General features: G+C 37.7%; 1 protein-coding gene across 1 annotated transcript in view; it reads left to right on the top strand.

Annotated features, from left to right (window-relative positions):
• MSH3 (mutS homolog 3) overlaps nt 1–26,427 on the top strand; it is a 113,288-nt gene extending 86,861 nt beyond the window's left edge. Inside the window, exons 20-24 of the mRNA XM_075079604.1 lie at nt 103–260; nt 19,807–19,993; nt 20,200–20,329; nt 20,655–20,829; nt 23,973–26,427. Coding sequence (XP_074935705.1) covers nt 103–260; nt 19,807–19,993; nt 20,200–20,329; nt 20,655–20,829; nt 23,973–24,081 — 759 coding nt within the window. The 3' untranslated portion in view covers nt 24,082–26,427. The remainder of the gene's footprint in view (nt 1–102; nt 261–19,806; nt 19,994–20,199; nt 20,330–20,654; nt 20,830–23,972) is intronic.
• Nucleotides 26,428–27,276: the final 849 nt, after the last annotated feature.

Below are 27,276 nucleotides of genomic sequence, written 5' to 3'. Positions count from 1 at the left end.
AATCCTGAGGACTTATCCTTTATCCCATGAAGCACTTACACATGCCAGACTTTCTTATAAAAGTGCTGGACAATGTATTTGACCAATGTTTTATGTTTCCAGGGAGATGGTGAAAGGGTCATGATAATAACTGGACCCAACATGGGAGGAAAGAGCTCCTATATAAAGCAAGTTGCATTGATCACAATCATGGCGCAGATTGGTTCTTACGTTCCTGCAGAAGAGTCGACAATTGGTGTTGTGGATGGTATTTTTACCAGGTAATCTTCAAAACTTTCTATATGTTTATGAAAACATTATTGTGGCAGAGTGTGTGTGTATATTAAAGTATAATTTCATTTTCATTTAGAACTTCAGAATTTATACCTGAGTTTTCCTTTTTCATTTTAAATACGTGCATCGGTCGTTATGTTTTGGTTCTAATTTTCTGGTAAGCTTAAGAATGTTCATATGGCTGTCTTGATGAAGATCCAGATATCTAACTTCATCTGCCTGAACGGACATCTCAGCCAAATTTATTCTGCTGGGTGATAGCCAAATTTTAGTTCCCCTAAAATGAATGCTGTCACCTCTAAAAGTCATGTCACAGTTTCTGCTGTGTGGCACAGTTGTACATACAATATTTGAGTCTGAGAATTTGTGGTTGCTTATATTGTAAGCTTACTATCCTTCCTGTACTGTCAGCCTTGAACACACTTCATTTGATGTCTTTGAAAGAATTAATAATGGCAGTTCATTTCACTCAGTCTCATTTTTAAGATAGTGCTGAATAATTTTAAAAGATTATCAGTATAGTAAAAACTTCTGTATTTCATAATCTAATATTACTGAAGATTATCCAGCTGGTTTTCCCCCTTTTTCTTTAATCTGTTTTTTTAATCAGCAAAAGTTCTGTGTTACTGATGGTATTTGAGATGAATAATTACTTATGGTTATAAGTTCCACAACAATCATGTATCTGTGGTAGAATTATCTTTCCTGGTATTCTAGTTCTGTGACAGCAGCCTGCATTTCAGAGTTAACTTTTAACAGTGAATCTGAAATACCACTCATCTGGGATTGCTTTGTCATATGTAGATGTTATGTTCTGATACCTCACTGTGTCATGACAAAAGTGGATGAAATCATGCCTTGATGCACTTCAGTGCTAAGCAGTTGAACAAATCAGAAAACAATTTATATTATCTTTCCAAAATTAATTGGAGCTGAAAATTCAAAATGGTTTCCCTACCCTGTGTTGAAAGTAATCGACCAACACAAGATCTGATTTACTTTACAGAAAAAAACCATTATGTTACTAAAAATTTGAAGATTATTTTTGTCACCCTCTGTGTTTTGTAAGTGAAATTACAGTGCTTTACTTGTGTGTTCAGACTGACAATTTCTAACCATACACTCCTAAGTCTGTTATTCTTAAGCTTAGTATCCCCTTCCCTCTACTTTTGTTTGACTGTCATTGCAACAGGATTATTTCTGCAGAAAGATTAAGAAATGTGACTGGGAGTGCTGTTTTGTTTTGTGCCCACTGGAAGGTGAACAAATGGGCTTTTGTGCTCTACGGTGTGAAAACCTTGAAATGAATACCTCTGAGTTCTACCTGTTCCCCAGTGTATTTCTCTGACATCTACAGCATGAAAACCTTGAAATGAATATATCTGAGTTCAACTTGTTCCCCAGTGTATTTCTGTGATTCCACTTATCTTTTCTCTACGTCATAGGTATTTTTCACATCTGTTCTGGTAAGGTAGTGTGGTTGAAGGTAAAATTTGTATTTTTAGATTTCAAGCCAAGCAGACTTAGAGTACTGGCCGTGATGTTTTGGACCATTTAATTTGGAGCCCAGTCAGATTCTAACACAGGGGATTGATATTCCCCCTCTAAATTAGTTTTGGAAGCTCAGCTCGATATGCCATTCTTCATTTAATGTGAAATGTGTCAAACACCAGATGAATATACTAAAGAATTACTTGATTTCTTGTCATTGCGCTGGCAATTAAGAGTAGACTAATTGGCTCAATATTAATCAAGAAGAAATTGAAAATATATAATTGAGATAGAAATAGTCATGTATTAGTTAAAAGGTTAACAGGAAGCAAAAAAAAATCTGAGTTTATGTATTTCATTTCTTCAGAAATCGAGGATAGTCACTTCAGTTTGTGAAAGATTATCAAGTGGAACTGCTTGTTTGTGCATCTGTTTAAACTTCTGTCTTCTGTATAGTGTAATTTCAGGGGATCAGTTGTACTGTTGGGACGGCATTAGCCTTTTGCAATGTACTTCTAGGATATTAGGTCTTGGCCCAGCTGTAGCTTCCCTTCCCGTACAAATGTTTAGGAGAGTATTTGCATCATGATTTTGCTTCAGCCTGTCAAGTATGGGGGCGCTTTCCTTGCTCTACATATCCAACGATTGACTTCCATGCTGCCCAAGTGAGTGAGTTGTCAGCACTTTTTTCTGTTGCACTGTATTTAATTGTGAGTAGCCACAAAGTGGTCTTCAGTGCCAAGTCTCGCCTTTGCCTAATTGCTGCTTCATTTGCACCTTCTCCAAATCATGAACTTCACCCTGGGCAACGAGAAAAGGAGTAACTTAGCAGATTCTGAAACTCAGAGGCTCATGTTGTACAGAGACTGCCTAAGAAGTAGGCAACTCTGTTTTGGTTCATTTGCATTTTTGGGGTTAGGTTTTTCCCCCGCCCCGCCAGGGTTCTGGGAAAGGTCTTAATGTATGCGAGTCTGACAGGCCAGGTTAATGTGGAGTTATATCACAGGTATTTCTTAGCCCTAGCCAGTTATCCTTCTAATAGTTTTAATGTCTGGTTGGAGGAGAGAAACAATAAATTCAGCGGCCACAGGGTATGTCCTGCATTGTTTCTTTAATTCTCTCTCTGACTGAACATATATTTCTAAAGGCTCAGCTTTTGCCAAGAAGTCTCCTCTGGTAGGGAATGATCTTGAAGAGATCAGAGATTTTCTTTTAACTTGACCCCAATTTTGCTTTTTGCTTTTTGCTTTCTGTTTTGTTTTCTTCTGTGTTTTTGTTTTGGGGGTTGGTTTTGGGTTTTTTGTTTGTTTGTTTGCTGGGAGTTTGTTTGTTTGTTTGTTTTAAATAGAATACGGCTATGGAGACCTCCTTTCTGTACTGTCACCCCAGGCCACAAGTATCTTGCTGTAAAATGGGATTTTTCTTTTTTATAACTTTGGTATATTTTTAATCCTTTAAAAACATTGCATGGGAGGATGTCAGCTTCCAAGTTATTTTCATCACTGGCATGGTGTGTTGTTTTCTAGATGCTGCTATTAGCATAGCACCCCTGCTGTGAGGGATGCTTTACAGGCTGATTCTATGAGGAGTCCTGTGCATCAGGAGCACCAACAGTTCTACTGCCTTCTAAATTTTTTGCAATATTGGTGCTTTATACTGCAGTCTCTTTTTTATTTGTAGACTGCATCTTCAAAGTGTCAGTTTATATAGGTTTAAGAGATTAACGTTTGTCTATGATTTGTATCTTGTGTTCTAAGTAGGGTTTCCATGGAAATTGAAAGGTTGCTACTATGGTTATTCCTTTGGATATATTTAGTATTTATGTATTATAGCTTCTCTAAATTGACTTTAAATACTGCATTATATTAAACATTTTTAAAGATGCAAAAGGAATTGTCTTGCTTACAGGTACAGTGAAAATAGGAATGATTCATCTTCATTACTGAGTGTATAGACACAAGCTATTTTTAGAATAGATTTATATATTGTATTATTAAAGTGTTTGTATAAATTTCTCACTTGCAGTTCCATACTTTCATTACTTTTTTTCATGAGACAATGTATGTGTAAACCATCTTGGTACAAAGAAGTTACTACTTTTCAGACTGCATACTATGCCCATTATTTAAGGGAAAGCTATGTAATACGGAGGGAGTACACAATATTTTGAGGATGTTTTCCTGGTTGATAATTTCTTCTTTCTTTTTTTTTTTCCTTTTCGAATAAGGGATAATGTTTTTATGTAGCCTTTGCTTAAATAATGTAACTTGATCAGTGCCATTATAGTTAAGAACTTCAGAAGAGTTTTGCGAAGGTCAACACCCAACCTATAATGACTTTTAATGAGATTTGAGTATTTAATTCTCTGATGTTTGAAGATTCCCATCCAAGTTTCATCTTGCAGTAAATGGGTTTAATTTTTCCTTTAAATTAACCTTCAATTTGTGTTAGTTCTTCTAATACAGTTATTCAGACATTGGAATTAATATAATCTTTCTCTGTGTGTTTGTATAGAAAGACAAAGTAAGTGTGGAAGAACTAATGAAAGAAATTCTGTTGACCTACCTAATCATGCATTCAGAAGAGGTGATTTTTAGCTGCTGAAGAAGGCTGACCTTTAAAGAGGTCCCACTTAAAATCAATTATTGATATAATTTCTTACAGCTAGAAATACAGCTAGAAATACAGCTAGAAATACAGCCTACTTCCTGTAGGTCACCAGTAGCTCTTCATGAGGGTTAGTTCTCAAAATTGAGAGAGGGGGAGAATGTTATAATAATTTGAAGGTAAAATCTGTTCAAATAAACAAGCCAATTAATAATTCAAATTACCAAATGCCGTGTATTCAGGATTTTAAGAATCAATTTACTGAAATCACAATCTACCATTAGAAAGAATACTGAAATGGAGACCAACTCCTACCAACTCTAGGTGATGGTAAAGGGGCAAAGAAGAATTGCCTTCCTAGATCACTTACCTGCCTGGCTTTCTCTTCTTTTGTTGAAATAAAAGCTATTTAACTTATTTCAGTGACCAGATGTAAGTATGCTCAGTCACACTATGGTGACATACATCCTCCAGTGAGGTTTTACACCACCAGCCAAATTTGGCATACTATTAAAGGTGGAGCTTCAGTTGCATGAACTAACATATTGCACTGTGCTTCAATTGCATTTGAAAACTGCCTTTTGCAGGTTATATGCCACATGCTTAAATGTTAAAGGAATAAATAGAAGTATCTGTAAGGTGCATGTAGATTATCTTCTCATGCGCTTCATCTGTCTCAAAAGAGTTATTTTGCTGTTTACTGATTCTCAGCGTGTTTGTAATCCTCATGGTGGTAAAGAAATAGAGTTTGAATTGTCTAAGAAGGAATATTAAGAAAACATGGGTGGAGGAGATTGGCAATACAGGTTAACAGGTGGTGATGATAGGTTGCCTAGGTAAGCAGCAGTTTAATTCTTTTGCTTTAAGTAAGACATGCAGTTGCCTCCACTTCAAGGCAATTGTCTTGGTGTAGGCTCTGCGCATCACATGATCTGTATTTAGGTGTACAGTACTTTGTCCTACATTTTATCCTTGTTACAGATTATTTAAATGTATTTTTAACATGGAGTGCACTCATTGCTAAGTCTATAGTGGGGAGATAGTCACTTAGTTCAAATTCCACTGCGTATATAAGAATCTTTTGAAAACACATGGTGGTTGCTCAGCTCGATCAGGGAGGGACAGTTTTGTTCTTCTAGCTTGTATTACATGTCTATATACAGGGTCTTTCAGACAGACATGGCCACAAGTGGAATCCTGAATCTATCTGTTCTAGGGTTTAAGTTACATAGCTGTTTTGGTATTTTCTTGTCTGTCTTTCTTCCTAGTGTAATGATTTCAAACATGTGTAATAATTGCTCATGCAACTAAAACTAGAGTGCAGAAATCTTCAGGCAGCTTATCCTTTTGTGTCTATCATGACAGAGTTGCAAAGCCATCTGAATTAGGCCCTCTGACTTCAGGCTGTTGCCATCATACTGTGACCTGATAGTTCTGATTGATTCAGCAGAAGCTGTGTCTTGCTGAGGTACCTGTATGCATCCCTGTCTTGGAGGTCATCTGCTTGTGTTCCCAGATGTGGAAACTAAGAGAGAGCATCAGGTTCAGGCTGTGCATTTCGAAGGTGTCTTTGTTCTGATTGATTCAGCAGAAGCTGTGTCTTGCTGAGGTACCTGCATGCATCCCTGTCTTGGAGGTCATCTGCTTGTGTTCCCAGATGTGGAAACTAAGAGAGAGCATCAGGTTCAGGCTGTGCATTTTGAAGGTGTCTTTGAAGGCAGTCTTCAGACCTCAGTGCAAACACCTACCTCACTGCCCTTCATACACAGGAAACTACTCTGAGGTTTTGTGATCTTTGGGTCGATAAGGAGAGGGAGGAGGCAGAGGAAAGGAAAGGATGTTTTCTAAGTTGGTCAAGAACTGCCAGTGTCATCCAGCACTGAAATGGTCAGGGAGTTTCATCCCCTTCACCACTGGACTTATTTGGGTCATTATGTTTCAAGTCAAGCAGGATCCAGTTCCAGCCACATACTTTGCCAAAGAGTGGCCATTCTGAGTTGATCAATGGGCTCAGTAAAGGGAAGGAGTTGTGATTGCCCCAAGGGACAACAGCACAAGTGAGAGACTTGCCAACTGAAGATCACTTCCTGCTGTTGAAAATTGCGTTTCAGGACCTACCCATGTAAGCATCAGCTATGTCCTCATAGCTGTTGCATGTGGTGACACAGTTCAGGGGACCCTACTCACACCCTCACCTGTTTGGTCTTTCTGGAGTCTAGCAAAACATCTCTGAACAGTCTGTAGCTACCCTTGAAAAGATGGCCTACATAAATAAATGCATTACTCAATTTGCCATAGGAGTGTCAGTGAACAAGGTACTGCCAATCAGGCCCAGACCAGCACATCACTCCAGCCTGGCTGTTTTTTATCCCAGTTGAGCCTGCTTTCTTGTGACAGAGTGGCACCCTGTCTTAGAGGAACCCTAGTAATACCCATTAAATAATCCTTCTTTCTTTTCTAAGAAACAGGTGCAAGGAAAGCAATCTGCTTATATCTACTAAGTTTTCTGGACAAAGTGACCATGCATGTTTTCAATGCTTTGCACAAGTCATCCAGACAACTTATAAATGGCATTATTTATATGTATGCCTGGCTTAACATGGTGACACTGATTAGATTAAGTCTCTCTTTGTCAGTAGGAAGCTGCTCTAAAGGCCGAGACATTTAATCACGGAGTCACCTAAGTGGGTAACTCAATGTGTCATGCTGTTCTGCCAGCTGGTGGCCGTACTACCCTTGCTGCCTGTCAACACTTGCTCTGCTACTGGTCAGGTACTATCTTCAACTGATCCTGAAATCCACAAAGCTGAGATGTGGGCCATTCCACTTACATTTGTAAGCATTGCACTCTTGCATGGATGAGAGCTTGACGTTAGATCTAAAAAAAAAAAAGCAGTATTTGAATGCCTGCTTGACTGATGTGGTTGGCACTCCTCATTTCCATCATCTTGTGAGCAGAAAGACATGTGTCAGTCACGTGCAATTGGATCCACAAAGATGGAAGAGGAAAGGGCATTTACATATCCCAAAGTGACATTTCTTGTTTGAGGTAATACAGCCATCATGGATCCTTTCACCCTTATTATTTCTCAGCCTTGGTGGTTGGCACCTGAAAGAGAATTTACTGGCGAGAAAATAAGGGAAAGTTTGTGGCTGCACCTCTGTAGGCTCATACAAGAATGAGGAATGGATGGAGCCCTTGCCTTGTTCACATAACCCCTGCAAAGGCTGCAAGTTATCTCTGCTTCTGCAGGGTGTGCGCAAGAGGTCTTTCCCATTCGTGTACACTACTTATTTTTCGCTTTTGTTTTCCTTTGCCAGAAAGATCTCATGTATTTTCAATGGCATGATCATCAGCTGAAGAGCGCAAACATGAGATGCAGAGGACTCAGGAGAGTGTAGATAATATGTTATTTCTGTCAGGTCCTCTTACTGTGCACGGCAGAGCATGGCTATTTGTCTGCCAAGGTGATAAAAATAAACTGGGGTCAGCTTCTGACTAGCATATTGCTCTCCCATGTAAGAGAAGTACAAGTTTAGTCCACCTACAGGTGCATATTACAAAGGCAGAACTGACACTAGGTGTAGCAAATTCTTATATTTGATACCAGGGACCTTTAGGAACAACTGAAGTTGTTTTTAAGGTTCCTAATTCTTACCTTGTTTGGGCATGGTCTAGAAGCTGAGAGATGATAATCCTGAAAGAAATGCTGTTAAAGCTTAGAGGATAGTTTATGGATGAAGGATTTTGTCAAAGTAAACTAAAAAACGTGAGAAAACTCAGCCCTTATCAATCCACGTTTCTTTAAAGGCTGTGCACTAAACGTGCCATAATGCTTTCTTCTGCATGTTTTATTCAAAATCTCTGTCTGATCTCTAAGTGTTGGAGCTGACTTTCAAAAAGCTCATGTCTTACGATAGATATGTTTTGGATGTTACCTCCCTTAACAGTTATTTAATTCTAAGAACTTGACAAACTCATACTACTGATTTGTCAAGAGTATGTGGAGCTGAAAGAAACTAGTAGAAAAACCTCACTATTTTCTCGCTAGGCAAACATTTTTTTAAACTGGATAAAAATATATGTATTTATGGGATCATTACAAATTTTAGTATGATTAAAAATCATGATGGAAAGTAAATATTGTGTTAACACCTGCAAACATTTGGGCAATCAGTTTTGGATGTTTGTATTTATTTTTTCTTTGCTTCATTGGAATGTCATCATCATAAAAATTTGAAAGATATTGAAAATTGCATGATTAACAGATTAAAATGTTCCAAGGCTGGTTAAGAGTACATTTTGTAAGAAAATCAGAAAGCACAGTATGGAGTGGTATGTGAAGCAGGAAAAAGAGAATGGTTTTATCAGAATGACAGTTGAGTGGAAGATGTTTTCCAGGTGTTTTTCATAATAAATCGAAATCTGAGGTAAATCACTTAAGAATAAAAACAAAATAGAGCTCGTAAATATTAGTGGAAATGAATGTTCCATTGATCTAACTGCTGGTGGAAAAAAACTTCCCAGCTTTTTGTAACTAGGCAAATAATGCTGCACTTAATTTCATTCCAGTTTTACCAGCTGATCAGTAGAAGGGAGTTGTGCAGGAGTAGGACAGAGGGGGAAACGTCTGTATTTAAAATAATAAATAAGTAACAAGCTCCATTATTGCAGAGCTTCACTACAGAAATTGTGCTATTTGCACAGCAATAGGTAAAGTAAGGTTGAAAAAGAGAGCAGTTTATGACCAGAATGCAGCTTATTGTGTTCTTTGCTGCTTATGCATCACTCAGTTCACGGATGAGCTGCATTTGCGAAGGGACTACCCAGGAAATCACTTTCAGGATTTCCTGAAAGGAGGAAAAGGAGGATTTACCCAGGAAATCACCCAGGAAACCATTTTCAAGCGAAAATGGTTTAGAAGCGCTCTTCATTGGAAGTCTCTTCCTACATAGTGATTTCACTAAACACGATAAAGAAATGGACATCCTCCATCCAAAGCTACTCTATGTACTTAACCTTGATTGCTGTGGGGGTGGCATGCTGACAACATTTTAAAATGGTTATGAGGGTGCAGGGGAGAGTTTGGGAGCTTTTGTGTCTTACATGGGCCTGTCCCATCTTATTGTTAGTCCTTTATTCTATGAGTGGAGTATGATGGTCTTGCTTTTCACCCCTTGCAGGGGTCTACATTGATTTTGTTTTGTCATAAATCTTAAACAAAATATACTGTACCTGGAATTATACAAGAGAGATTACATAATCTTTTTTTTTCCTTTTTCTTCTTTTTATTTTAAAGCTACTGAAAAATCACTCCCTGAAGTTTCTGCATCACTACCATTTCAGGGTTTCTCTGCTTTTTTTTGAATTCTTGTGCCGGCCACAACCTCCAAAATTAGTCAGATCATTGCACTGGACTGGCACAGGCTTCATGCATTCACATACTTAGCAATGTTAAGTTGGTGTCTGTTATGTCAAACTCTTTGATATTTTGCCAGACTAGCATATAGCCTCTCATTTTTGTCATATGTGAACTTTATTGTTCTTAACTCAAAAGACTGGTTCCCAAACTAAAAAATTCCTTGCTTCTATTTATTGCTTTATTAAGCTTTATTGATTTCTTTGAGGGTTACAGGGTAGGATTATGAAAATTGGTCTTACTGTCTGTCCTAGAAATATCAGTTAAATCACAAAACCCGGCATGAAGATTCAGCCACTCAGCTTCTTCATACCTCTGTCATAAAAATCTAGGCTATGAAATTGTAGTCTTGAGGTGACAGCAGTGTTTGGTAGGACAGTCTTCAGGCGTCCTGTGTAATACAGAAATCACCAGGAGATTGAGAGCTGAATAGAAACAGTGGAGGAGTTTATATCAGCAAAGCAACGTTATCTATGTGTTACCTGGTTTTGGTGAAAGCTTTGGTTGATAGCTTGTTGGATATTTTTAAGGTGTTTTTTAATTTTTTTTACATTTGAAAATAAGTGTTTAAATTTGTCATTCCAGACTTCCTTTGAACAAAAACTAGATTCTCTCAGTTTGCCTGTGCAGTTAGTCTATGAAAGATAAGGGTCAGGAAATTTAAAACCAAAAGTACTTTTACACATGCTTTTTTACTCTATATATATGCTTACAGGTTTTGCCATGCACATTAATTCATTTATTTTCACAAAGTAGGGAACCGTTCATACAAAGCAATCCCAAACAATGAGCAAGTCCACATGAGGATTTTACACACTGATAAAACTGAAGAAGTATTGTTTGTGTTGCTCTGGAAAGCAGCAATGACAGTCAGACAAACAGAACTTGTTAGTTGTCAAGAGCCCAAAAATAATTTTCAGAAATGTTACTTCTTTATGTCAGAGTAATTTATTTTGTTTTGTTCTTGCTTAATTGTATTTGTGTTTATTGCCAGAACAAAAAAAAATATTACTTAAGCCTTTCATTTATGCTTACAGTCATATAATTACACCTCTGGGGTAAATTATTCCCAGCTTTCTGGGGAAAAAAGGGTGGTGTATTAAATTCATTGCACTTATTTTCTATCATGTGGAGGTGTTCTTTTTGAAAAAGGAGACAACAGAATAAATAAAAGTTGTAGTTAGTGTTGTTAAATTGAAAATTACTTTGCTCAGTTTTTCTGGAAGAATTATGTTGTGGACATATCACAGTACCTTTGAACTGTAACTATTGCAGGCAGTTTTCTGTAGCTCTGTAGAAGTAAACTGTGCTGTGCATATATGTGTAGCTCATTTAGCTTCATGTCTGTTCATTTCATAGTAACATGCATCTGCAGTGTTAGGTCTATACCTCATATATGCGTAATACAATATTTAACAGAACAGTCTTTTGTTTACATACATGGCATTGGATAAAATCTGTAAACACAAACAACTCTTTTGTATGCAGGGGCTTAAATCAGGCTTGAAAATTCATTTAAGTCAATAAAAGACAGTTATTTATATATACAGTGCAATTTATAAAACAATTTCAGCTGTGTATTGCAGTTTTCCTGAAAGGGATTGAAAGACTTTCCCCACAGTCGTATGGGGGGAGGGGAGAGCAAGGGGAGAAAGAAAATTTGCCTGTGAAGCTGACCAGCTCTTTTACAGTAAAGTTGAAACTCATACATTGAACGGTGGTACTTACCTTTCTAAAACTCTTTCATGCTATGACTTAACCTAGTCGCAATTTGAACTGGATTTTCTGTAGTGTCCACAGGTTTAAAGGGGAAAAGTTCACTTGCGCTGAATGCTTCAGCTATTGTCCCTAGTCTGTTGCTATAGTTTCTCTTGTTTAATCCCTCCTTGGCCTCAATCCTTCAGCTAAATATGCACATTAACTTAATTACCTCAGGTTCCCTCGTTGGAATCTGAAAGTAGTAAGTGTAAACCTGTGCATATTTTAGGGTTGGGTTTTTCTTTGTCCTCGTGTTTTCAGCTTCCTCAGGCTAATTATTGATGGCTCGAAAACACTCTAATTTGAATATCTATGCTTATAACTTACGCTTCAGCAAAATTATTGTACTTTTAATCTGCTCCTTCTCTTGACCATCAATGACATTTATACAGTTTAATGGGTTTCCTGCAGAGAAATCAGGGTAAAAGAATGTGTGTGGAGCTTCAGTTGCTTAATGGAGCCTTCATAAACTTCTCCATCTAGTATTGGCGCTGGCAGAGCTCTGGGTCAGGAGAACTTGCAACAGAAACCTCAGTTTGGTACCTCTGCACAGGAACCAATCATAGCTTTTGCACTGAGGGCAAGAAGAAGAAATGCTTAGGTCTGTGTCTGAGTACATGTAAAAGCTGATAGACCCGTGGAAAGCAATCCATTGATACATTAGGTGTAAAATCCTTTGCATGTTTGAACATGGAATTTAAGCTATTGCTATTGTGTCACTGTTCTGCTATCAGACACTGTGGTCTTCCAAGGCTTGGCCCTCATGCCCAACAACAAGCTCCTGTAGGGTTGGGAGTAAGGTGGGATGGAGAAAGTGAAACTTAGACCCAAGCAAGTCCAGTTTTACAACACAATGGAAAATTTTAAAATTAACCAGAAATATGCTGGATTATTTTAACAGTCAGTGATGTATTTGCCCTAGGAGATAAGTATTTTTAAAGGAGTTCTGTTGTTATGGAGGGTATCATTGCTGAATTTCAGAAAAGGACTTCTCAGGTATTCGCCTCTAAGTAATACAACATAAGCTTTTGGAAGAACAAGTGAATTTCTGTTGCCTTATAAAGCATTAGGAATGAGAGGATATTTGTAACTTCTTGTCACTCAGTGACTCTATTGACTAGACTGGTATTTTGTCTTCTGAACTCAGTCCTACCTGTTCTGTCCGTCAAACTGAAGCTTTTAAAATATTGAATGATCACTGCAATCCATGGACATTTTTCCTTCCTCTGGCTTTCAGCAAAAAAATCTATGCTGTTCATACCTTGAAAGCTAATGCTGTAAGATACGCTACTTTTAACATACTGTGGTGCTTGTGTGTGCAGCATGCCTCTGTCAGCCAGGTCTATAAGGTAATGAGGATTTAAGTGATTACTTGTTCTGGCTATTTCAATTTCGTAGTGATATGGAAAAGGGAAGAAAAAGGGGTAAAAAAATGCTATGAAACTGAATATTAAAATAACTTTGGACTTGCTTTTCTTTCCAGGATAATGCAAAGTATCCCTAGTGGTCTTAGGTTTTACTAGTTTCATTAATTTCTCAGTGACTGAGAATATCATATGTCTACAATAATTTACAAAATAAAAATGTATTTTACATTAAATGTGTAATTCATTCTGTCAGGCTTTTCAATAACTGTTCTAAATTGGGCAACATATCATCAATATTCATTTAAAATTTGCAAATAAGCAGTTGTAGAAATGGTTGAGCACATATGTACATGTTGACTGTAAATAGGTGAGTATCATGAGAATTTTCAGATTTCCTATCGTCATTGTCGGCATAACTTTGCACACATTTACTTTGTAGAAGTTGCCCAGGAATAATGCAAAAATAATAACTATCCTGATAACAGTGCTTTCTGTCGTACTTAGGTTAAGAGTTATTTTTTAAAATTCTGTAATTGTAGTTTCTGTAAATTATTTTTCTTACTGTCAGTTTTTGGGTTGAATCAGTAAGAGCTTGATGGAAATGAAGTAAACGATTACCAGTACTCTGTGGGGGAGTGTGATGCATTAGTTTCTTGCCAGTGAGCTGTTATAAATTTGCAGATGCTATCTTCTAAAGAATTACTTGATAAATTTTAATTGTATGTGGAAAGTAGCCAGAAGTTAAAATATCAAAGTTGGGCTACTTTTATACTAACCACTGTGAAATTCTTGCTAGCAGTGAGTGTGTTTCTAAAGCGTGCAGAGTTTCAAATCACTTTTGTGGGCAAAACTGAATCGTTGTTCTAGTTAAAGGTGTTGGGATTCTTGGAACCGCAGTAGGTGAGCATGTGCAGTAGTCAGCCTTCCAATCCTCCATCTAGGATGCCTGTTAGCTTTTTCTTGCCAGACCGATTTGCAAACTACCTGTGAAGTCTCAATAAGTGTTGTTTGCTAGGCACCTAATGCAAAGCCAATAACCTGCTTGAATGGGAGAAGATTTACCTAGGTGTTGAAATGAAGTTGCACTTGTGTTCTTCCATTCATGTCAGGATCAAGATAAAGTTTTTCTGTTCTCATAAACATCATCTTCAGGTAATACGCTTTTCTGGCCATTTGTTTTCTGCAGAGACCACATGAAACTTCAGCTGGGAAGAGTGTTTTCTGCAAAAAATAGAAGGATACAAAACAGTTGCTATGAGATATTTTAAAAATATTAACTGTACAGTGTTCATCAAAAATGTGTTGTAGATAAGGGTCCCATACAAGAAAAGGGATAAACTGTAAGACAAGACCCCATCTAATCCCTTCTTTCTGTAAACTACTTATTTTAATTTAAATAACTTCTGTTCAAATACAGTGATCTTTGAAATGACATTTTGAAGGGTTTTGTGTGAGAGGGAGCGAGTGGAATTGTGAAGTCACATTATGAATTTATTCTATTTGTGTTTTTATCCATGTTCTCTTTGAATTATAGAAGGAATGTCTTTGTTAGTGGTGTTGAGAAAGCGGTGTTCTACACTTTACATTTAAGATATTATCAGAGAAAAGAGTAATTTTCTTTTCACCTTAATTGTTCTGGATGAATAAATAATTTGACTATGAGTACATTCTGAGATGGAGCCTGGCTTCAGTTCTTATACCTGGGAAGGCAAACCATAGCTGGAAACCTGAATGCCTTCTCTTGAAAACAGCAAAGGCAGTGCAAAGAGACTCAAGACTAATTAGGTTTATTCTTCTGTAACAGGCACTAGGTTTCATTTCTCCAGTAAGTATTTTAGATGAACTTTTAAAGTCAAGTGCATGTTTCTAAAACACGGGTTCAGCATTAAATATTTTATAAACTAGGAACTAATAAATACCATCAGGATGTTGACAACTGTTTGAAACTAAGGCTTTAGGGGATGGTTTTGCAGTCTTGTTTTCTAGGATTCGTTAAGTACTATGCAGTTGCTTTTTGTTACCACTGGGAGCTCTTGGGCTGCTTGGTTCTTTTCACAGGCAGTGTGAGGGATTCACACAAAGACAAAAGAATAATAATATAGCTGAGGTCCACACAGTGCTTTTAATTTTGTAAGCAAACCAGCTAACAGCATATTGGATAACTTCTTTTGAAAGATAGCATCGAAAAAGCCTTAACTAGAAGCTTCTGGATTTCAGATTAATTTTTCTGCTTGGGAAATTAATTTTCTTCACTGCCTTCTGTCACACTAGGGCAATTTCTGTTTTAACCTAGATGTCGTCACTTTCATGCTCTGGATAGGGCAGCTGCAGTTCTTTGTTTTGGAGCACAGCAAAGAGGCCCCAATGTCTTGCGTTATCCTGTTGTTTTATTACACTGTTAGGCATCAAGTCTTCAAGTCTGTCCCCTTCTCCAGTACACTTTTGTTTTTTGAAAGCAGTACTAACAGGATGATTACAGTACTTGCAGGAAGCTTGCTAACAGTAGCAGTACAAAGACCTCAGTGACCTCAATCTAAATTTTCTCCTTCCATACAAATTTTTCATGGATGGCTGTCAAAGCCCTCAGACGTGTTACTGATCAAAAGCTTGAAAACACCAGACTTTGACGTCACTTTCAGGGCCACACAGTTTAGCAATATTAGTCTGTGCCTCTTGAGAGCAAGTTTCAATGGATACTGACTACATATTCTTGAGGTACAAGGGAAAAAGTTAGGCTATTTAATTGTAGTGGTTTATGAGAGGTATCATAGTTTGTATCATTAAAAAAATTCCCAACGTTTATAGAGCCTCATAGGATAAAATATGATAGGATAACTTCCCAGGATGATGAGCACTTGCGTTGGAAAAGGTCAGTACTGTGTGCATGTATTGACTCAGGAGAGCAGGTTAAAAAACCAATCATTTGAATGCTGCTACTGCAGACTAAGGAAATTTGTATCTTTTTGTCTAAGGGGTCACATACAGGTTAAGCACGTAGTACTAGCTGATTTACATCAAGCTAGCTAGTGCTGCATATCATCTAACTTACCCTCCACAAATTAATTTATTAAAACATTGCCTGCCAGTTTCTTTTTCTGAGGTTATAGACAAGGGTCTTTACCACTGGAAACCTATCACTGAAGGTTTCTTCACACCTCTTTTTTTTAATTCTTTACATAATAAATGTGTTGAACATTACAAGATGAAGAGCTTTTAATTTTATGAAATTTGGTTGGCTGTCAAAGAGACATTTTAAGAAGTGGTTTCCAGCCAAATTGCGTTTGCTGATGGATCTCTTGCCAGCACTAAAGAGGCACTCTTCACATTGGATGTCTGCACACTTCTCGTGGGCAGAATGCAGTGATCTTTCTGAACGTAGACATTAGAAATTCCATAGCAGAAATTGAAGTTTTCATATTAACTGTGTCACTACTTCCACAGCTGGTTTTTTAACAAATTGAAGAATAGAGCTGGTGAAGCTGGGTGGCATTGTTCTTCCTCTAATAATGGCTTGTTTTTGTGACTGTCTTACTCTGTCCTAACCTTTTTTCCTAGGTATGGTTTTGAGTTTATGTTTTGCTGTTGTTGTGTGTGTGGTTTTTTGTTTTTTTTTTTAAATTAAAAAAGAAGAGAAAATTTGGGTAGTGCATAACATGTCTGCCATCACTCAGGGACAACTCAGACTCATACCTCTTCGTATGTTTCACTACATTGTCATCTACCATAGTGATGAATGCAGCATTAAAAATGTGATCTAATAGTAACTTTTGGATATGCTTAAAAGTTTGAAAAAAATCTGATCCCATTGCAGGCAGCTTTCCAGAGAAAGTAAGTCTTGGAAACTTTATTAGGACCATGTGTAAAAACAACAAAAAAAAGGCAACCAAAACTCCCATGGTTTAAGTGCTGGCAGCATTAAGGCTAAGATGAGTGTCTGTAACATTTCTTTTAGCATTTTTGTCGTAACAGTTCATAGGGATAGCATCCCAGGTATTACCTATAGAGTAGCTGCTAACAATGGTAAATAATTTGGATTCTATTGAATATGATATGAAAAAGTTTAATGTTTTGATGTATAAAAACATTTGGGAGGCACGCTACATTAAAATGTAAATTCAAAGCAACTGAATCTTGTGGAAGTTTAGTGTGATTTATTACGGCTGTTTTAAACTTGAAGAAAAAGAACTGTTAAAGCAATAGGTGTTTCGACTCAAAAACTTTATTGTATCAGGAATAATGTAGCATACAGTTAGGGAGCAATGCCTTGCTGCATATTAGCTGTTAATTTTATAAATGCGATCATCCACATTAAATAGTTATTCTTACTTGTTTCTGGGATAATACTGCTTATCATGTAAGTTTAAAAAAACAAGTATGATTCTTCTAATGTCAAGGACAGAGGCAGAAAGAACAATTTTATCCATTTTCAAAGGATGACATTTCAGAGTTTTTATGTCATTTAAAAATACACGGGTTTTTTTTAATCTGTAAATAAGCCTGAGTTGGATTTGAATGTTTTAAGATGCTGAAAAGAAAGGCTTCTTTTGCAGCTGTTGTTAACAAGAGAAAGATAATACTAATTTCTGTTTGTATCTTGAGCATTTAGTGAGGAAGTTCTGAAAATTATTTTCATGAATGCAAATTAGATACAAATGACTAAATGATTTTGAGGGCTCTGGAAATGATGCAATCCAAGAGAAAAATAGAACTGAGAACTCTTAGTGTAATCATCATAGGTGCAGAACAGACAGCCTGTTAGACGCTGCCTCTGTAATGAAAAGCCAAATAAAAATGATAAAATAATAATACTAATAATCCTAGGGTTGGGAACTAAGGTTAAAGTTGTCCATTATGGAGCCAGAGACTGTTTGGACATAAAAAGTATTTGTTGTACTGGTGAACTTATTTGTAGTTGATAGTGATAAAATTAGATCTAATTTATATTGATCTTTGTAGATCTGTGCAATATTGTGATACAGGGGGACTGTCTGATTTTTCAGTTGGAGATAATGGCTGAACCAACCTAGGAAAAGGGCTGGGGAGTGTTGGGGGCACTGTGAGAAATTTAGTAATATGTTCATAGTTCTTAACCCAGCATTTAAAAGGATTACAGTAGTAAGTGGCTTAATAAAATGTTAATTTTACAATGCCTCAATCTCCTGAATGATATATTTAATTCAGTGAATTTACCCACTGAATTTATCCAAATGTAAAGTTTAATTAGCTTATGTGCAAAATCACCTTTCTTCCAGAGTATGTGGGAATGTACCTACTGCATGTGTATGTAAGCAAATAGTCAATGAAATAAAAACACTCAATTTGCTCATTGTATTAGAATGCCCATCTCCAATCAAAATTAGTTAATTTATAATTGAAGATTTGTGTATTGTGAATTTCTGCATGCTACCATACCAAATTTCCAGGGCAGGAACCAGAGAATATATAGAAATCATAGTTGTGCTGTGTCCAAACTGCTTATTTTTGGTATTGGCAGTCAATTACTCTTGTCAGTCATGGAATGATAAGTATTTTGCTAGTGCTTCTGTAGGCAACAGAAGCAATTATATTAGAGAGGGATGCAGCAAAATACTGAGAGAAGAAAAGCTATATTGGGATTATTTTTAAAGGTTTTGATTGGCTTTAAATACTGTTGTGACCAGCTGTTATACTTGAAAGTGTAATATGCTAAGCCCATGAGTCAGTTTTGTTTAAATCAATGTGGCTTGTATGTGAACAAATCCATTTTTACAGCCCTTCTCAGTGGCTTGCCTAGTGAGAGCCTATCTCAGAAGTGATCTTGTAATGTGATTGATGTAATTGAAAAGCATATATGGAAAAAGGAAATGTTCTTTCTTCCACGTAGAAAGTGTATTAATTGAATAGGAAAGGAAAGCTCCAGAAGCAGAGAAAGACAGAGTGAATTACCAACAGGTTTCTGAGATGAAAACTGCAATTTCACGTTTTGACATAGAATTGAAGGTTGCATAAATCTGAAACACTGCTAAAAGACTTGTGTGAAACATGAAGGAATTTTTGTGTGTGTGTGAACAGATACAGAAATAAATCTTTCTCTTAACATCATACTTAAGCATGTTCGTAAGATTGTATACCTGTGTAATTAGTGGAAATAATTGTTATCTTGTTACTGCCTGAAGGAACTAACTGCTATATCTGGATGCACAAATACTTGGTCACATGAGTGTCCACTCTATCTCTACATGGAAGTTCTAATATCTGATACTTTCAGGGGTTGTTAGCATTTAAAATTAGAAGTTTAAACTAAAACAAAAAAATAAAATTAATTTTCACAGCTACCTTTCCTGGAATCCTTCTAGTGAGCTGAATGGTCTGAATTCCCCAGGTCATTTTTAAGGGAAGAGCAGGCTGCCTTGTACAGTTTTTTAAGATTGAAGACCTGCATGCTAAGAAATATCCCCTTGTCTACCTCCTCTTTTTCTCCTGATTCCTGTAGTTGATGTGGGATGCTGAGATTTCTGTCTGTGGATTTACCTTCAGACTAGATTACTGATGGCCTGCAAAAATACACTCTGTCTCTATGGTCTAACCTCCCCCAGATGCCCACAGAGTCTGTATACCCTGTCTTCTTGGGCAATGCATGCAAGCCTGTATTTAATGGTTCATGAGGAGTTCCCTCTGGACTTTTCAGTCTCTTAGAGCAACCTCACATCTGCACTATGTGCTCTTGTTGCCTTTTCTCCTAAGCAGTAGCTTTTTCTGGAAGGTGAATGTTCTGCCTCGTTTTTTCTGCTCTGCTTGGAGCAGAAACAGGAGATTTATAACAAAATGGTTTCATTATCATGATTTTTTCCCATTGTTATCTGTCATTTATTTGAACTTAATAAATTGATCTGATTTTTATCTGAATACAGAATGGGTGCCACAGACAACATTTACAAAGGCCGAAGTACCTTTATGGAAGAACTGACAGATACTTCTGAGATAATAAGAAAAGCAACTTCAAGATCACTAGTAATTTTGGATGAATTGGGAAGAGGAACTAGCACACACGATGGAATCGCTATTGCTTATGCTACACTTGAACATTTTATTAGAGATGTAAGTGTTCAATATGACACACGCTTGTGAATGCTTTTTCAGCCTGTTTGGTAGGCTGACTTTGACATGGTGCATGTATACTTGTAGAAATGTGGCATGTCTAAACTCAGAGCAAAGGGGTGTGGATAAAGGATATCAGTGCTATGTTGCTGTGCTTAAAAAAATTTACATGCAGACCTTCTTATGTGTCTGTTTCATTGTTGTAGGTAGAGTCACTGACACTGTTTGTCACTCACTATCCCTCAGTTTGTGAGCTAGAGAAGGCGTATCCAGAAAAAGTTGGTAATTACCACATGGCTTTCTTGGTGAATGAGGAGGAAGGTGCTGAACAAAAAGGTACAGTATAAATCCATCCGAGATTTGGTTCTATAGGTATAGGCAGAAATTGCATATACACATATACACAAGAAAGTCGGCCTTCTAAAACACCAGGTAAAAGTATATTAAAGAGTTTTTTCATACTCACAATAGGTAGGTAAAATGTGTGGTTTCAAGGAAACATTCTTCTTTCGTATTTTTTCAATGGACTAAATCATACAGGAAGCATGAATGATAATGAGATTACAGGCTTTGCCATTTCAGTCTTTGGTTGACTAATTTTATTAATATAATAGAGGAAGTTTTGATTTTGTTTTGGTTGTTTTTTGTTTTGTTTTTCTAGGATCTGAAGATGAAGAGAATCCTGAATTTATCACTTTTCTTTATCAAATAACTAAAGGAGCCTCTGCAAGAAGTTATGGGCTAAATGTTGCCAAACTGGCAGATATTCCTGTAGAAATCTTGAAGAAGGCAGCTCTCAAATCAAGGGAGTTGGAAAGAAAAATGAATACAAAAAGGTCAGAACAATTGTGATTTTTTTTCCCTAATGAAACTTCAGCTATGAATTGAAGAGTATTTCACACAATGTGCATTAAAAAGAACAGTAGGAGTTATTTCAGATATCCTCCTACCTTTCAGGGAAGAGACAGTGAAACAAAACTTTAAAAAAAATACTTAGGAAATTGTGCTATCCGTGTCAATAAAAGCTTTAGATTTTATAGTCAGCTATTATGTCAGAGGTTAATTGCTGCCCTCTGAAACAAGACTGGAAAAAACTAAATGCACGTTGAGCTACCATTAGGAATAAATTATTTTTTATTTTCTTATGGCAAATACCAGCAAACTTACTCTTCCAGGTATGTATTTTCACTGTTTTTAGGGAGACAAAATTAAAATACAACTATCTTCTAATAACTACGTCTGTTCTCAACAGTGATAGTGGAAAATGTTAATAGATATAATTTAGGAAGTATATTATTCACTTTGGAACTTGAAATTGTATTTGCGTACTGTAGTGTAAAAGGAAATGCAGATATTCTTCTGGTTTACATATTTATAATGTATTTCGATTGCCCCCTCAACCCCACAAAATTTTACTGAAAGACTGGGGTTTTAAATATTTTTCTGATAACCAATTTTCATTTAGGGTATATTTACCTTATATGTTAGACTAGTTACAAAAATTCCCATGTGTATCAAACAGCATCACCTTCATAAAACCTGTGACATTATGTACATCGTTTAGATATAAATATGTACTAGTATTCAGATTCATTTCCACTGAATTTTTTGTCGTCATTATTTTCAGTGGCAGTCCTATCAGCAAAATTCAGATAGCCCTTTAGGAATACAATAAATCAAGATCTTTGTTGCCTGATGGCCATAACTAATCCTGACAGAAGAATTTCATATGAGAAAATTTAAGTACTAATTATCTGTAGGTACAAGCAGTTCTTTTGAAACTTAACAGTGCTTAGCACTTAACACCAGTTTTTATCCCTGTTAAGAAAGCAAAATAGAAACATTCTATTGAAAATACATGAAAGTTTATGGGAAAAATAATGTGGTAGCTCATGTTAATTGGAAATAGTAATCCAAAATTGACAAAAGTAAAACAACAAATTACTGGCAATGTCTTAACTCTGTTGTTATAGGATACACAGGGTTCTAAAATCAAGAAAAAATTGTTGTTCAGAAAGGTGAGAATATGAGCTGGAAGGCCAGAGTTCCTGTGAAATGAAATTAAGATGTGAAATAACATAATATGTCCTTTTGGTTTATCTTCACTTGTTCTGTGAAAATCATGCTAGCATATTACTTGGACAGGGCACAAATAGAGTTCTAGCATGTATCCATTGCAATTAACTCTTCTTTTAGCATACAAAACCTATGAGCAGTAAAAATAGTATGCAATGATGTTGTTAGACTGATTTGCAGTGCCCATACAGGGGTGGAGTGAGGGCTGACTGGGCAACCTTAATTATGAGACTTAATTGTGTGCCATTTATCACCTTTCGAATATGTAAGCTACCATCTGTATTTTAGCTTTTGGTGTGTATCTTGCTCATATTCTTAGAGTGAAAAATAATAAATACTTAATCTAAAGCTGTGATGAGTCCTTTATCCTGACTTATCACTAAGGCTGGATGCCACAGAATGGCACATTTCACTGCAGGCTGCTGCCACCTGAGCTACACAAGTGCACATACCTAGGAGGGACCGGCTGGAGCAAGCACCCCCAGGCCCATCTCCTCAGGCTGCTGCTGGGGAGGGTGCTCCCTGACCTTTTCTCCATGGTGCCAGGGCTGACCACATGCATAATCGCAAAACAGGCCAGGTCAGGGATCTGATCCAGCTGAAAACTCATTCTTTCTCCAACTGATATCATGCAAGCTCAATTTCCTGACGTTACATGGGAACAGGCACTACTACCTAAAGAAGGAAGGGGTGGGAGAGAGAAGAGGAGATGGCCCTTGATTCTGGCAGCAGCTGGTAGAGTAAAGGTAACCTTGGGACTGCAGCCCTACCTGCCAGACCAGCCTACCCCGTCTGAAGTTTAATACTTTTGCCGCCCCCTTTAATGAGAGACAATGCTATGTAGGGGGTCAGGGATAAGGGACATCCACAGCAGTTGCTAATTCATTGGGTTTGACCTGTACCAGGTTATTCCTTCATTGTATACCTCTTGCATGCGCTATGGAGGGAACTTCATCCATCTATATAAACCTGCAGCTCAAGTCAGTGACAAATAATTTAAAAATAATAATAAAAAAATCAAATGTGTCTGATGATTTCACAGTGCATAAATTATTGTATTACATAATTCCTCATTTGTCTAGTTCTCCTGTGTAGGTCATTGCAGAAATATTTTCTTTTGTATGCCCCTGTTTATTTTCACTTATTGCCGTGATGTCAATGGTGTTCTATACCTTCTCTCCAAAGGAGACGTTACAAATTTAAGAATGGGTATGGTATATCTGTAGTAGAAAATAAAAACTGTTATGATCTTGGGAATCAAACTCAGACCTGTTCATAGCAGTGTACTTGTGCTGTGACAATACCCACAGGCCAGCTGCCTTGTCTTATTTTTTTAAATCACTTTCGTATTATTTAAGAAAATCCACTGGGTAATTCCATCCAGTCTTGACATCTTTGTCATCAGGAATGTGTGTTAACCCATTTTAAATGTCTTGTTCTTATTTGTCACAGCTCTTACGCGTCCTTCTTAAATCAAAAGTTATTAAAAGGAAAATAGGAAGGATGTGTGTGCTCATTTATTTTGAAAATGCGTTATCTCTTTATGATTCTACCAGTGCAAATTTATAGGAACTGAATGCTGAAAATTAAACTGTGCAAACTACAAAACTATTTATTTCCTTCAATGGTTTACTCTTGCTCAGTCTTTTATTTAAACTTGTCAGTGTTTCTGGTACTGTAAGTTAGTTATAAAATTAAATTGTTGACTATCCTAGAGATGGAATACATATATTGGAAAATGTTAACCAATTTTTTAAAGATCACATAACATTTTGAGCTATGCAAACTGCTGTTTTTGACTGTGTGTAGAATTTTGCAGATGACTGTAGGGCTTTCAAGGTTTGATATGCTTAATTTAAAAATGTGTCTGTATTTTGACTTTTTTTTCCTTCCCCCCACTCAGAAAAATGCTGAAGTCCTTTGCTGAAGCATGGAAGATAAATGATTCTCAGGATCTACAAAAATGGAAAACTATGTGGGAATCTGAAGATGAAAGAAAAGACAGTTCTTAATCCTCAAATCATGCTTAAAGGTGGAGAATATTGGAGATGCAAAATATACGTCTAGAGACTAATAGATTCTGTCAGCCTGTAGTTCTAGGTGCATTAAGTTGATTCTTCTGCCTTTTGAGAGATGAGGTGCTTCATTGTCGTATGATGCCCCACGTCCACTTCCAGCTTGTATGTAACTTTCTCACTCCACTGTCCTCACCTGAAGTGCTTTCCCCACTTTTCCTTAACTGCAAAACTACTGGCATTGGATTTAGTTTCTAATATGTTTAGAAAACATGGAAAATTATGTTAGTAAATTATATTAGATAAATCTTTTATAAAGAATGTCTTTTAACTTTACTGTACTTCAGTTTCTGAAGAAATATCTGCGTTGGGAAAATGTAGCTCAGTCCTGACTGCTATACTGCTGTGTAATCAGTAAGAATGAATACCATAGAGAAATTTTTGTTGTTATTCTAAAATTAATGCATTTAAAATTCACAGGTTTTGTAGAGCACCTGCTAAATTTTATGTGCACAATGAACTGAAGAAAGTGTGTGTTATGTGGCTGGATAGGAGAGTTTAGTTTCTACTGATGAGATTGATGATGGTTCCACTAGTAGTTTCCAAAGTAGCAGCACAAAACATGCATTGACTGTGTTTCGTTTTCCCTTTTCTTCATTCTCCTACACACCTGCTTCCTTTTCAGCTTCAGTTTTTCTCCTGATCTTGGCCCTCTCTGGCACAGTCGGAAGAAAGACTTACTTTAAATAATGTTGGAGTATTGTAAGGTGAGGTGAAGGAGGCAATTCAAACTATGCAACTGGCATCCCCAGTGCTCTGTCAAATGCAGAGTAAAGCTGGGAAAAACAAATGTCTTTTTTTTATTTGCAGTTATCAAGTCCAAATTTCAAATGGGAATGTAATATCCAAATTGGTTTTCCTTTGTAAATGTGCTGGTTTGGCTGAGAAAGAGTTAATTCTCTTCATTGTAGCGCCTGTGGTAGTCAGGGGCCTTCCTGGCTTCCCACACTCTGCCACATGGGCAAGAGAGGCGGGGCCACGGCCAAGATGTTCATTCCATGCCATGTGACACCATGACCAGCACATTAATGGGGCAGTTGGCGCAGGGGGGCGGTTGCGACTTGGGGACTGGCGGTGTCAGGTCAGTGGGCGGTGAGCGGCTGCATCACAGGCTATTGGTTTTGCTGGTTCACCCCCCCACCCCCGCCCCAGGTTTCATGCCTCTCATTGTTTTCCTTTCAATTGCATCATGGTTGCTGTTGTTGTTGTTATCGTTTTATTTTAATTATTAAGTTGTTCTTATCTCAACCTATGAGCATTGCCCTTCCAATTCCCTCCCCCGTCCCACCAGTGGGGGAGTGAGCAAGCGACTGTATGGGGCTGAGTTGCCGGCTGAACCACAACAGTCTCTTTTGGCGCCTAACATGGGCCTCAGGGTTTGAGATAAAAACAGCTGCTGGTCACAGCACCTTGTTCTCATGTTTGCAGTTCATGTTATGGATTGATGTTGGTTTCTTTAGATCATTAGTGATGTTTTGCCTAAGAAATTTGTTATGCAAACACTGGTTTTCAGCTTTATCTGGTATTCAGGGTTTTTGCTGGAACGGTTACTGTACTTCAGATACCACCTTGTTGAGGCAATTAGCAATTATACCTCCTCCTCTGAGAGATTTTATATGGAGGAAATACAGAAGGGTATCTTTGCTACTTTCTTCTGTGATGTCTCTGCCTTTATTGCAACCACCTTTTTGTATCTTGAACATCCTTGGGTAGCTAAGATATACTTACTGTTAGGTTTTGGGCATGTTGTTTTGGTTTTGACTAAGGTTAGAAAGCAACTTAAGAATATCACCCAGAGATCTGCCCCAAGGCTTGATAGTTACGAGTGGCAGGGCATGTGGGATAGCACGGGCAAATACCTAGGGCAGTGGGCACCCTCAGTGTTTTGGAGTTTCACCCCTGAACAAGTGCAGAATCCTGAAAAACTAGTAGAATATTTGGAGAAAGTATGTTGTTACGCTGGGAACTCCAGAGAGACACAGATAACTGCAACATGCTGGGGCCTGGCCCATGAATACCGAGCCCTGCTCAACAGTATTCAGTGCTCCAAAGGGGAAGAGAAGATCTCTGGATTGCAAGACAAAGTGACAGGCACTGCAGCCACTCAAACCCCCAGGACAAGCACTGTGGCTACTCAAACGCCCACGATAGGCACTGGAGCTGAATCAGAGAATCAACCCATGCCAGTGTCAGTTGCCCCCATACACAAGAAGAAATTTTGGTAGCAAAAGTCAACTCATTTAGAAAGGGATGATGAAGAAGCAGGGCCATCACAATGAGAAGAGGAGGAAAAAGTTATAAATAAAATGGAGATGACCTGATTCCTGTCCTTGAGTGAGCGGAGATATGCAGAAAGATTTCAGCCATCATCTAGGTGAGCAGATTGCCACCTGGCTGCTCCGATGCTGGGAGAAGAGGGCCAGTAGCCTGGAATTTAGAGGGGAAAAAAACCAAACAACTGGGATCCCTTTTTGGGGAAGGGGGCGTTGACAAAGCAATTGGAAAAGGGACACAAGCCCTCAGATTCTAGAGGTGACTCCTGTCCGGAGTGAAGGAAAGGTATCCCTTCAAAGATGATGTTACATATCACCTAGGAAAATGGACAACTATGCAGAAAGGCATCCAGTATCTAAGGGAATTAGCTGTGCTTGAGGTGATTGATGGTGACCTGGACGATCAGCTGTCATCCAGAGATCCAGATGAAGCCGAGTACGCATGACCCATGTGGTGGAAGTTTGTACAGAGTGCACCGTCCTCGTGTGCAAATTCATTGTCTGTAATGTCCTGGAGAGAGGACGAGACACCAACAGAGGCAGATGTGACTGATAGACTCTGGGATTACAAAGCAAATATCTCTTCCTCCCTCATCTCTGCTATGGAGAAACTATCCCAAGAGGTCCAGCAACTCAAAGAAGATATGTCCTGCTCCCCACCTCTCCTAACAGCTGAGACACTACTCTGTAATAAGCACCCTTTGGCTCAAAGGAGAGGATGCACACCATGGACCACCCTATGGTTCTACCTGCGTGACCACGGAGAGGACATGAGGAGGTGGGATGGAAAACCTACCTCGACCCTAGAGGCATGGGTTTGTGAGCTGCAAGGAAGAACAATCACTCACAGGGGTTCTTC

The sequence above is a fragment of the Phalacrocorax aristotelis genome, chromosome Z, assembly GCF_949628215.1.
Source record: "Phalacrocorax aristotelis chromosome Z, bGulAri2.1, whole genome shotgun sequence".
Classification (NCBI taxonomy): Eukaryota; Metazoa; Chordata; class Aves; order Suliformes; family Phalacrocoracidae; genus Phalacrocorax; species Phalacrocorax aristotelis.
The sequence above is the reverse complement of the archived record's forward strand: the minus strand, read 5'-3'. Positions and strand labels throughout refer to the sequence as shown.